Source organism: Urocitellus parryii, chromosome 7 (genome assembly GCF_045843805.1).
Source record: "Urocitellus parryii isolate mUroPar1 chromosome 7, mUroPar1.hap1, whole genome shotgun sequence".
In the NCBI taxonomy this organism is placed as follows: domain Eukaryota; kingdom Metazoa; phylum Chordata; class Mammalia; order Rodentia; family Sciuridae; genus Urocitellus; species Urocitellus parryii.
The window spans coordinates 4,498,121-4,510,841 of NC_135537.1; the positions used below are offsets into that span (position 1 = coordinate 4,498,121).

The 12,721-nt window shown below is 54.3% G+C and overlaps 1 protein-coding gene across 1 annotated transcript in view; it reads left to right on the plus strand.

Annotated features, from left to right (window-relative positions):
• Nucleotides 1-12,721, plus strand: part of Col22a1 (collagen type XXII alpha 1 chain) — a 240,251-nt gene that overhangs the window by 57,910 nt on the left and 169,620 nt on the right. The window contains exons 6-10 of the mRNA XM_026407769.2: nt 385-496; nt 5,147-5,270; nt 9,635-9,910; nt 10,330-10,410; nt 11,501-11,617. Coding sequence (XP_026263554.2) covers nt 385-496; nt 5,147-5,270; nt 9,635-9,910; nt 10,330-10,410; nt 11,501-11,617 — 710 coding nt within the window. The remainder of the gene's footprint in view (nt 1-384; nt 497-5,146; nt 5,271-9,634; nt 9,911-10,329; nt 10,411-11,500; nt 11,618-12,721) is intronic.

The window sequence follows — 12,721 nt, forward strand, 5'->3', positions numbered from 1 at the left end:
AATGCTACCAAACTATAATCAAAACAAAAATTGTAGCAGCAGGAAGGAAAGCCCTTCAATTGAGGGTTTGCTGTGGAGCCAGCACGTGCTCAGGGCTTCTGCAGCAGCCAGGCCTGGCGGCAGGAGACACCAGCCGCCTCCCATTTGTCCTATGCTTGGTTGTGATCCGGGATGTCCTGTGGGAGCACAGCAGCTGCATCCCCTGCACTTCTTGCTGGGATGGGTGTTGGAGCCCTCTGTCGGGCTGGCCCTGTTTTCCCTGGACGTCCTTTCTTGCAGCACCTCTGTCCTCTGGCAGGGTGGCAGGCCAGAGAGCACTGTGCCTTCCTTGCCCCTCACAGTCTCCCTGTGTGGAGCTCACTTCCATTTCTTCTCTTTGCACAGGTTTTGACCTGATGGACTTGTTCAGTGTGAAGGAAATCTTGGGGAGGAGAGAGAACGGAGCACAGAGTTCCTACGTTCGGATGGGGTCCTTCCCTGTGGTGCAGAGGACAGAGTGAGTGGTTACATCTCCCTCCAGACCCAGCCTGGAAGCCTTGGGAAAGGGCAGGGGAGGGACTGGCAGCCACAGTGGCACACAGGTGCGGAGTTGGGCTTTGTCCTGCTCAGTGGTGCCTCAGTGGTCCCAGGAAGATGAAACCTCTGACCTGAAAATCCAACCTGTGTCCTTGACCTTCTAGTGTCCTTGACCTTAACGGTTCTCTGGTCCTTTTATGCCCATTGCTCCATACACATCTTGCGTTAATCATATACATTTTTCTATCAATTTAGGTAACAAACCTATAGGTCAGTGGTACATAGCACCTCCTACAGACCAGGGCTGCGATGCATGTGGACACAGTCCTTCCCAGAATCACCCAGCGGTTCTGGCCAGTGGAGTCCCAGCTGCGTGTTGACTGGGGCTGGTCTCACCCTCTGTGCCTTGGTGCTCTGTTTTCCAACAGAGGGGAAATGTCCCCGCCCTGCACTTTCCCTGAGAGGATCTGTGTAAAGGTCTGGCCAGCGTCTGACACCCAGTGGGTTTCTGGTCAAGGGCTAAACATGATCCCAAAACAAAGGCTCAGTTTTTCTCTCTGCAGACAGATCATTTGAAAGCAGAAGTGATGCTGCATGCTGCCACCCCGTCTCCATCTTAAAACTCTTTAATTGCTTCCAAGCAAATGGCCCCTGTGAGACCTGGCCACCTGGCCTCCTTCGCCACTGGCCCGTCTCCGTCCTGCCAGCCTGACAGACACCTGCCATCCCACGGCTTTGTTGATGTCTTTCCCCACCTGAGACCACTGCTCTCCTCCTCCCTCAGAGAGGGCTTCGCCATGGAGTTTCCAGGACACTGTCTCTGAGCTCCTGGACCAAAAGGCTGTCTCTTTGGGCACTCTGCTCACAACCTGCGTTCCTGCACCACACATGCACACACTTGCTGTTGTCAATCAGCCGTGCAGTTGGCCTTCAGGGACAGGCCCAGGCGGCTTCCCCTCACACAGTCAGAAGCCCCCTGGGGAAGCTCGGAACCAGAGTCAGGGACCAGCGGATCTGTGCTGAGCCAGAGAGTCGGGAGCCACAGCCATGGTGCCTGCCCTGCCGGTGCCGGCCAGGGGAGGTGCCCGCACGTCAGGTCGGGGTTCGCACTTGTACGTGGGGTCCTTCAGCTCAGTGAGCCTCCTCCATATGCCACCTGTGGCCCTGGCCTGGGTCGCCGCATCTGTGGCTCCAGCGCCTGTGTTCCACGAGGTGACCACAAGGAGAGTTAATGGGGCAATCCCCTCCTCTCCAGAGCCTGGCTTCTTGCTGACCTGGAGGTGGCAAGCGCAGGGGTTGGGTGGACTCTAGGCTTCGTCCTCACATCATGACCCCGATGCAATTCCCCAGCCATAGGCCTTGTAAATAGAAAAAGCCTCGTCTAACTTCTCCTCACAGGAGAGTGCGACTGGGAGAGAAGGAGACAAAGAGAGGAAGCGAAAGTTCAAATCTGAAGCAAGGGCCCAACAGGAGCCTCCCACTTCCTAATGATGCCTCATCAATAGAATGTTTTATTTATTTATTTTGGTTTGCTATTGGGACCTGAACCCAGGGGTGGTCTACCACTGAGCATGTCCCCAACCCTTTTAACTTTTTATTTTGAGACATGGTCTTGCTAGGTGACTGAGAGTCTCGCTAAGATGCCGAGGCTGGCCTCAAACTTGTGATTCTCCTGCCTCAGCCTCCTGAGTTCTGGGATCACAGGCTTGTGCCACCACACCCAGCCAAACCTGAACATTGCTTTAGGTGCTGTTCTGTGGAATGCTGGATGGGATATGGTTTCTGGATAATGGACTTGAGCTCATGTTATGTTCACAGTTGTCCTAAAAAGGACTTTCTGCATGGTTCACATTTGTTTTAATGGCAAAATTCCAGAAACAACATCAAGCCCAGGAAGCTCTGAAATTTTAAGGAAGAAAAAATTTGCATTAATTTCTAAAGCTTTGAAATTTATGTGCGCACACACACACATACACACACACACACAATCTGCAGGGTAATTTTATTCATCTTGAAAAGGGATGACACTTTCAACATGTATGCTTTTTGATCTCTTGTTGGATAAGCAAAAAGCATTTTATGTGTCTTATCTGATTTATTTCTCACTACAATAAAATGAGATAAACTAGGCAGGCATTAATCTCATTTATCTGTTCAACATTTGGGACTCTAAATGAGGCAGTAACTGGTTCAAAGCCTCACAGTTGTGGGAAGAGGAAGTGGGCCTCACGCTCAGGGCCTCTAGCTCTAGACCCTGGCTCTTGGCACTGTTGCCCCATAATCTGCTAAGTTCATACGGAAAGGATTAGATTGTGACATTTTCCTTCCTGAACATTCTGTCAAGGGCTTCCCCCTTGACTGTCCTGACTTTTTCTTAGGATATGTGTATGTGTGTGTGTGTGTGTGTGTGTGTGTGTGTGTGTGTGTTTGTGGATGTACTTAAAAGAAGAGAGTCTGTTCAGAAAGAAAACAACAAGAGAGTTGGACTCACTGAGGAAGTAAGGAGGAGATTTGTGGCCACCAAGTCTGTGTCATGACACCCTGGGAACCCTGTCTTCCCCCATGGGCAGTGAGCAAGGCTGTCCCTGAATTCTGGGGACTCCCAAGTGCTGTGAGTGATGGGATGTTGTTCTGCCTGGGAGTGGTCCTGGGTGAAGTCTCAGTGCAGGGGCTGACATTGAACAGCTGCTGGGCCACCTCCTGTCATAGATGTGTGCACTAAGGTTCCGAGAGGATCAGTCTTTGGCCACAGGTTCTACAGCTGAATGAAGGGTCCCTGAGGATCTGCAAATCTGAGAACCAGGAACCCAGCTGCCTCCCACTTCCCTTCCTGGCTGTCTGGCCAGACAGTTCCCACCTCCTCCAGTGGCGATGCAAATGAAGGTGCAGTCAGCCACATTCAGGCCCCCCGGGTGGGGGCTCTGCTCTGCTGTGCCCTCACCTGTAGCGTGAGCATCAAATTCTTCACAGGAGAGGTGACCTGTGCATCCCAGATCAGTTGGGCCTGCATCGAGCCCTCAACCAATACTTATTTTTAAATTAAATCTTAGAATCTTATATCAAAGAGATCATCTGTGAGTAATTTATGGAATCTAAAAAAACACTACAGAAAAGCCAGCTAAACTTCATTTTGAGAGGATTTGTGTCCAGGAGAGATCTGTGGTCTCCACCTGGGGAACTTTCCCCCTGCAACATTTGGAGGAGCTGGAGGGTGTGTGTGTGTGTGTGTGTGAGTCACACTCGGGTAGAAGAAATGCTCTGGTCATCTAATGAGTGGGTCCAGTGGTGTTGCTAGGTGGCCAGGGCTGCTGGGGCCTTCCTCTGGGGAAATTAAGCAGGCCCTGCATCATGGACGGGGAGCGGATTTCTCTACGGAACCAGAATATTGACGGCGTTCAATATTGCATGCCTACACACTCTGTGCTCTGTGGTAGGTGCCAAGGGACAGTGACTTGTCAGTATTTCCTCACTGGGGACCTCTTGAGGAAAATGTGGGGAGAAGGAGGGAAAGAGGGCAGGTGGCCATGAGTTGGGCAAATGGAGAGAGAGTGATGTGTGGATAACTTTTCCCAGAACCCTGTGGTGGAGGAGATCACCAGCTACCAGCAGGGATGCCCAGTCCTTGGCTATCCCAGAGGGTTAGGGCTGAGGAGCTGCCCCGAGAGGCCGGGAATTTGCTCAGGAGCCTCGGTGTGTGGGATGGGTGGAGATGGAGGACAGTGGGCTGAGGATGCCCGGGAGCACAGAGAGTTGGGGGCTCGGATCTTGCTGAATGACTGGGTGCTCGAAGGAGCAAATGATCAATTTTCATTGCTGAATTTGGAAGATGAGAGGCAGTTTGGGACTGGCTAGGGTGGAGCAGGGAATTGTGGACGCCTCCAGGTGATAGGGTAACCCACAGTGGGCGGGGCTGAGCCAGGGCCTGAGGGAGAGCAGAGGGTGTCTTGTGCCTCAGTCTAAGTGCCATTTCCCAGGTGGTTCAGAAACAACAAAAATGCCTTTCTCCCAGATCCGGAGGCCAGGGAGTGTAAGACGGATCCCCACAGATGGTGGTCTTCTCACTGTCACCCCACAGGAGGCAAGGAGTGAACAAGCTCCATGGGACCTTTCACAGGTCCCCATCTCCCCATGAGGGTTCCACCCTCAGGATCCCTTCACCTCCTCAAAGCCCCATCTTGGGGTTAGTGTGTCAATATGTGAATTTTTGGGGGACACAGATGTTGTGACTGTGGTGTCCTGGGACAAAGTAGTGTAAGACATCATCGCGGTTTGGCCTTCTGAGAAGGAGTGGGGCAGGGAGAGGTGATGGTGAGGAGTCTCCAGGGCACTTGGTCCTGGGGGAGTGGCCACTTGGCATTCCTTGTTGATGGTCAGTCACAGCGACCACGGAGTGACTGCAGGGTGTGCTGCAGGGTGCCGAGGGCAGGGGTGGGAAGGCCAGGCAGGGCCACCAGCTCAGGGTCTATGGAAGTTCTTCCTGACCTCGGGAAGAAGCAGCATTTGTAGGCCAAGAAGGTGGGTGTAGAAGTACTCGGGAGGTTGGGTTGGCAGGACTCGGGGTGACAGGCGTGTGGGCTTCCACTGCCAGCCCTGCTCTCCTTGCTAAGCCTGGTGTTGTCTTTCTCCCCAGGGATGTGTTTCCCCAGGGTCTTCCCGATGAATATGCCTTCGTCACAACCTTCCGGCTCAGGAAAACATCTCGGAAAGAAGACTGGTACATCTGGCAGGTCATCGACCAGTATGGCATCCCACAGGTACGGGCAGCCTGTGCGTCTCAAGGGTCCCAGCGCTCGCTGTTTCCTTCTCCCCGGGGATGGCATCTGTCACCGTGTTCCCTCCAGGATCTTCGTCCTGGACCTAGAGAGGCAGAGGGTCAGGTGTGCAGAGCCTCAGGGAACCTTCAGGGAACAGTCACGTGACCTGCTTTCCCGGATCATCGGGGAAGAGAACCTAGCCCCTGTCCTCGGGGACCCTGCCCAGGCAGAGCGGTGGCCAACAGCTCTGTGTTGGTGCCATGAGTGGCACAGCTTTGTGACGCAGCAGAAGAGTTGGGCCAGTGTCAGATAGACCTGAGTGGGACCTTGTGTCCACTCCTCTCTGAGTGTGACCCTTGGGACCAAACTTGCTCTGAATCTTGCTTCTCAGCTGGAAAATGGAAAACAGAGACTCTCTGCCACGAATGGTTGTTAGAAGAGTCACATAAAATAACATGTGCAAACATTATCCAGAATAGTTCTGATACAGAATAAAAACTTGTCAGGAACGGGTCCCTTCTGATGAATGCAGTAGGTTTTCTTTGATTTCTTAGGGTTTCTTACGACCGAAGCTCTGAACTTTGTCTTCGCCCACCTCTGGTGTCTCCAGGGTAGAATGGCCCTTCAGCGGCATGTAGCTCAGTGAGGAAAGTCAAATCGCAAAGTCAAAGCCGTCATACAGTCTGTTGGCTTGAGACGAAAGCAGTTCTACCTTCCCTTCTCTACAAACCCTCTCATTCTCAGAGCTTGCAGGCGGGCCACATCTGTGTCCTCTCCTGGAAGCGGAGCCTGGTGCACATGCTGCTCACCTTCAGCTGGAGGACACTGTCTAAATTTTTGTGTGGGGATAAAAAAAAAAAAACCAAAAAACACACTCAAGTGATTCGACAGATACATAGTCGCGATCATCTCGGCTCCTCCAAAGCAGCCGGTCCCTGTCCTGCGACTGGAGCCGGATCTGGCAGGGCACACTCTGGGTACCAGCATGCGCATGCTCTTGGTGGGGGCCAGGGATGGCTCTGGGTGATCTCAACTCATTCAGTCCTCATCCCAGCCTTGAGCAGCTTCTCCTGTCCGCCTCTCACAGAGGAGAAGATGGAGCCACAGGGGGATGAGGACTTTGCCTAACGGTTCCCAGGAGTTGAGATGGGAACCCAGGCCGTGCTCTCCCTGTGCTGTGCTTTGCACTATGTGCTCAGCTGGCCCGGCCGTAAGCCTGCCCCGAGTGACCTCTGCAGCATCCCTGGTCAACTGAGACAGGCACATTTTCAGGGTAACTGCGAGAGGCCCAGTGTTTCCCAAGAGTGGAAGGTGGAAGGAGGGCTTGAGACTCTTCTGTGGAGGCCACTTTTGTGGAGGGGAGGCAGCTCACTGAAGCCCGTCCTTCTGCGTCTCCTGTTATGTGAATTTGCCTCTCCAGTTTCTCAGGTCTGGCTGGTGGGACTGGGCGCCTGCCATGACATTCCTGTGGGTGAGCCCGCACCACCCCCTGTCTGGGTTCTCTTCTTTCATGGCATTTGCAGAGCCGTGTGATCCCCGTCTGCCCCGTCGGTATCCTGTCCTCCTTCTGCCGGAAAGAGCAGGGGTGTTACTGTAGAGCCACGCGGAGGATGAGTTTACCTTGGAAGTCTTGTGGCTCATGTTTGGAGAGACACCTGGAGGTTCACTTTCCCTAGGCAAGCCTTGGTTTAGTGCCCATTGCCGGATTTGCCCACACGGTCACCTCTGTGCCTTTGGGAATTGCTGGCCAAATACAGGGAATGGGCCTGCCAGGAGGTGAGCTGCATGCAGCGTGGGGTTAAGGCACAGGATCATCAGACCTGCGGACAGAGCTGTGGTCTGCGGACCTCACTGGGTGTTTACAAGCACCCTTTGAAGCTAGCAGTTTTGCTCTTGGTCATGTGGGGCACTCACTCACTCCAGAATGATAAAGGGAAAGGAAGGAGTCCTGTGTGACTGGAGCAGAGGGCCCGTGTGTCTCAGGGGATGTTGGAGAGGAGGCTGCAGAGTGGAGAGGAAGCATGTGGGGCTTTGTGTTGCAGAGTGGGCTCTGGGCGGGTGCAGGCTTGGGGGCGGACGTGTTGGTGAGGAGGCTGTGGTCATAGTCCAGGCGGGTGATGCTCACTCAGACCAGGCAGGGACCAAGAAATGGGAAGAAATAACCAAACTCTGAACGTGCTTTGAAGATGGAACCAATAGGGTTGGCTGATGGGTCTGAGAGGTGAAGTGCCTTTCCCGAAGCCACCCAGCGAGTGCTGGTAGACACGAGGCTTCCGTGAGCCTGTGGGTGCCTTTCCTTGCTCTGTACGCTGACGGAGATTGAAACATCCACGGGATGACCAAGTCCTCAGGAAGCCCTGAGGGTGGCAGGGACACAGGTGAAGCCTGTGAGGTTTTCTGAAGAAAGAGAAGACCACGTTTCGTCAGGAGAGCATTCGAGTGTGCCTATTAGGAGTGTGAGAGTATTAGATGGGGCTCTGGTTTTGCCCTCTCCATGATTATAAACAAGTGAGACGTTAGTTAATCCATGGTCCTCCTGGGCTATACCGAAGCCAGGTTGTGCCCAGAAAGAGCCTCCAGAAGGCTTGGGCTGTGTCCTGCTGGCTGCGGCTGGTCCCTGCAGAGGGGGTCTTCCTTTACCTCAGGGACTTGCGTGCACTTGTTCATTCATTCATTCATTCATTCACTACATTTTTTACGGAGTCCCCCATGCAGAGATGAACAGGAGAGGAGAGAAAGAGTGAGGAAGGCAGAGAGCCAACGGGTGGACGTGAGATGAGGAAGATTCCACATGCTGACATCTCATCGCGTGCTTTGCAGATGTGAGCAAGTCAGCATGCCTGGGGACCTCAGGGTCCACTTGCTTTGTGTCCACTGGGGAAGGGTTGGGTCCAGTGGTGTCTCGGAACTCACTTGCTCAGGTTATCTGACCAAGATTTGGAACAGTGCTGGCACAGCAGTACCGTGTTCATTGTTGACACGCATACTTATCATGCTTCTTCATTTCAATCTCACAGCAGGTTGAGGAAGTAGGTACTATGTTGTTCCCATCTTATAGATGAGGAAGCAGTACAGAGCGGTTAAATAACTTGCCTCAGGCCACACAGCTCTAAAGTGACTTACTGGTTTGGGTTAGTGAGGCAGCCAACAGCCTAGGGGACCCAAATTCCTAATGCACATTTGGATGGAGCAGGAAAGGTTTGAGGTGAGAATGTGGATCAGGGTGTGTGTTAAGGGGTTCAGCAGGAACTCTGGGCAAGCTGCTACCCGGGAGAGATGGTGAGCAGGGAGGCCCCCAAGGAGCCATGGCACAGGGAGGAATGGCCACTCTGGAGGACTAGGGAAGCCAGGAGGTGGGGCAACAGATGGCCGCCCCTTTCTCCCGCTGCCCTTTGATCTCCGCTCCAGTGGGCTTCGAGGGGCTAACCTCAGCTGCAGGCCAAGGGCTCAGGAGCCGAAGGGGTGGAGCCTTGCAGATCAGACTCTGGGTGCAGGGAGCCCGCAGGCGGGTCAGGGCAGAGGAAGACGGACGCCACGGAGGAGGAGCGGGCATGAGCCCTTCCACTCGTCCACTCCATGAATTCTCACTGCACGTCCCCCACGTTCACGCCCCAGTGAAGTTTCCCTCTGGTCCATTGTTGCTGGACTTGCCTGTCACAGAGGATGTTCCGCGAGTTCTGTAGAGAGGATGAAGAGATGAGCGTGCGGCTGGGAACGTGTTCAGCCATTCATTCTTACAGAGCAAACACAAGCAGAGCTTTCTTCCAAGCTGGCCCTCGGCCAGAGGCATTGCGCACAGGCTGGCTTCTGCAATGACCCAGATGAGGAGCCTCTGCCACCAAGGGGCTGACTCCACTGGAGCTCCTACCGAATCTTCAGGGTGACAGACAGTACTGGCTGACAGACACAGCCAGTCTGGTACCCAGCACCCCACACAACACGTCTGGTTTAGCCCACCCAGGGTTGTAAGAGACCCTGAAGCTAGCTGGGATTTCTGGGTGGTCTTGTGACTTCACTTCCACCGCACCAGTTGTCCTGCCTGTCACAAAGCCTCTCTTACCTGCATAGCCCCTCCAGGAAGGTGAGTTTGGGGCCCCTGGACTGACATGAGTGGTTATTCCACTTGACCTGGGGCTCAGGGCAGCTCCTGATGCCCTTGCACCCAGGAGAAAGTTGAGGCTCAGAGAGGTGACGTGACTGGCCTGAGGTCAGACAGCAGTTGAGCAGATAGGAGTCACAGCGAGGCTCTGACTCAGCTTGATGGGGCCGGCCTCTGCCATCCCCTGCACTTCTCCTGTTGCATGGTCCCATGAAGCTAAAGGCACCTACTAGGTGCTCTAGGAGTCTCTGGTGCCTCTTCCCAGGTCTCCATCCGGCTGGACGGTGAGAACAGGGCTGTGGAGTACAGCGCCGTCGGTGCCATGACAGATGCCGTCAGGGTGGTCTTCCGAGGTCCCCGGGTCAGTGACCTCTTTGACCGAGACTGGCACAAGGTGGCCCTGAGCATCCAGGCCCAGAACGTCTCCCTCTACATCGACTGTGCACTGGTGCAGATGCTGCCCATCCAGGAGAGAGAGAACATCGACATCCAGGGCAAGACTGTGATTGGCAAGCGTCTGTATGACAGCGTGCCCATTGACGTGAGTCCCGGGGCCCGTGCAGGGCTTCACTTAGCCTACAGAGCGGAGCGGCCCAGAGAGGTTGAAACAGCAGCGTGCAGAACTCTCAGAGCTGGTGCAGCTGCATCGTGGGGCTTTCTTACCTGAAGTCATGGTGACATGGGAGGGGAGGAGGTGTGCCCTGCATGTGGCAGAGGCCACATTCCCTGCAGAGTAGAAAGAAGGAAAGCCCCCAGCCTCCCTTGCATGTGAACTCTCTCTTCAGAAGGGGGGTAGATGCATAGATGATGCTGAGGCTCCCTCTGAAGTCCTACAGTGGAACTCAGGGTAGGCGGGCCCCGGAGGAGGAGGTGGGGCCTGGGCAGGACCTGTTGGGCGCCATGAAGGTTTCTGGGTTCCAAGGCCCCTAAAACTCATTGGCTCTCCCCGTTCCTTTCCAGTTTGACTTACAGCGGATTGTGATTTACTGTGATGCGAGACACGCGGAGCTGGAGACTTGCTGTGACATCCCCTCGGGACCGGTGGGCAGGGGCTGCAGAGGGAGGGGTCCAGGGCTTAGGAAGGGGAAGCCAGGGTCGGGGGCGTTGGCCTTCAGGATGGGTCTGTGGGGAGCTGGGTGCTCGTGTTGGGGTTCCTGTCCACACAGCATGGGGCTCAGGGAGCTGAGCGAAACAGGTGCTCTAGGGGCTGCAGCAGTCTGGCCATCAGTCGGGGGGCGGGGCCAAGCTGCCCATCAAGTGGTGAAGCCCAGCTTTGGGGAGCTTGGGAGGCAGGGTCTGGAAGGTGTCCCAGGGGGTGGCCAATCCTCCGTGCCACCAGTGCTCAGAGCTGGGGAGGTCAGGGAGGTCAGGACATAGATGGCCCCAGAGACCGGAGGTGGCCCCTTTGGCCCCTCCCTACAGGATCTGCTCCAGTTCCTAACTCACCACCTCACCCTTTCCGTGCTCCCCCCCAGCCAAATCCTAGTTCCAAGGCTTTCTCCAGATGGGACTTGGGGTGGAGCCCACTTTCTGGTGCTGAAGGGTACAATCCACACACAATGCACAACACTTGACTGGCGCAGTCCCCAGGGCGCAGTAAGTGCATGGTCGCTGCCTGTCTCAGCACCCTTGTGGTGTACGGGTGATGGGCGTGGTTGTGGAAAGAGAGGGGAGGGAAGAAAGGAAGGAGAGGAGAAATGGTAGTGTGCAAGAGGATAGAAGGCAGAGGAGGAGGTGGTGAGGCTCAGACACCCCCTACCAGGTGCAGGACCCCGAGGAGACATTTCCCCATTTGTCTCATTAAATCCTGTGATGGTATCGGGAAGAAAACACCCTGTGCCTATCTCACAGATGAACACTGAAGCTCAAGGGTTAAGTGGTTCCTGCAGGTTTCCCAGTCGGCCAGAGGAGGGCTTGAGGCTGGACTGATGGGACCTGGCTGGCTCCAGGAGCCAGGAACCCAGTGTCAGACAGACGTGGCCTCCTGTTGCACCACGCACTCAGGATGCTCATGGTCGTCTGGTTCCCTTCGCTTCCCTGGCTCCTTGGCAGCTTTAGAGACCTTGGCCCTCACCAGGGAGCAGTGGTGGGATGAGCAAGCAGATTCTGACCCACTGGCCTTTCCTTCCAGTGCCAGGTGACTGTGGTGACAGAGCCTCCGCCTCCACCCCTGCAACCACCCACCCCTGTCAGTGAGCAGATTGGGTTCTTGAGGACCATCAACTGCTCCTGCCCACCTGGAGAAAAGGTACCATCCATCCGGAGTCTACCCTTGGTTCCCAGCCTGCAGCCCCAGAGATGAGTGGGACAGGGCTGGTCCTCAGAACCACGGGGGCAGTGAGGTGGGAGTTGCCCATCATGCATCTGCTCACTGGGTTAGGATGCCCCCAGGCTCACAATGGCTTTCTGCCAGAACACTATTCGTGTTTGTTGAATCTCCTGTTTTTTTTTTTTTTAATTTTGGAATTCACCAGAAGGGGAGATGCTCAGACCCAGCTCGAATTAATGTTTTCCTAAGGTTATTAATGGTGTCCTGGGATTTCTCTGGCTCTGATTTGTGTCCTCTCCACTCATGTGCAGCTAAGTCCAATGAGATATGTTGCTGAGTAAGACCCAGAACAGGACCATGAGTGAGGGTTTGGGCATGCTCTGCAATTTCTTCTCAACAATTCCTTTAATCAGCCACACTCTATAATCTGACTCTGTGTATAACAGTGAAATGTATTTGTTTCCAATTTCGAAAAGCAGTGCATTTCTAGGAACATCACTACCACCATCCATTGGGCTATGTCTCCTCATGTGCCTGAGGCTCTGATTTGTCTGCTTTTTCAGTAGACTAGTGGCCCTTGATAAGAAAAGTGTTTCTCACTGTTGGAGCTGAGAGAACCAAAACATATTCACAAAGGATAAACCAAAGTAGAACTGTGCAAGGAATGTTTCTGGAGTCTGCTAGACCACCACCCCAGGGCCCTTGACCTCAGCATGAACTGTGCCCAGCTCCACCTGCACCTGCCAGGAACAGGCCAGCGTAGAGGAAGGATGCGATGGTTCTGTTTGGGGCTGGGAGTACTAAGACCAAAGGCTGAAATGTGGTTATAGGTCGCCGGTGCAGGCACACTTGAGATGTGTTTTTAATAGTCCTCTTGGCCAGGTGTCCTGGCATATTCTCCCTTTCCCTCTCTCCTCTCCTCTGTTAGTTTTCACATTCTCCCTCTTTATTTTTGCTTTACCTAGAAATCCAGACCCCAGGGGGCCAAACCCTAGGGAGGAAGGGCCCTTAGGAACTCTAAGTCAAATGGGCTTGCCCATCCCTGGCCCAACTTGCCAAAGGCCTAACCAAAAGCCATCCCAT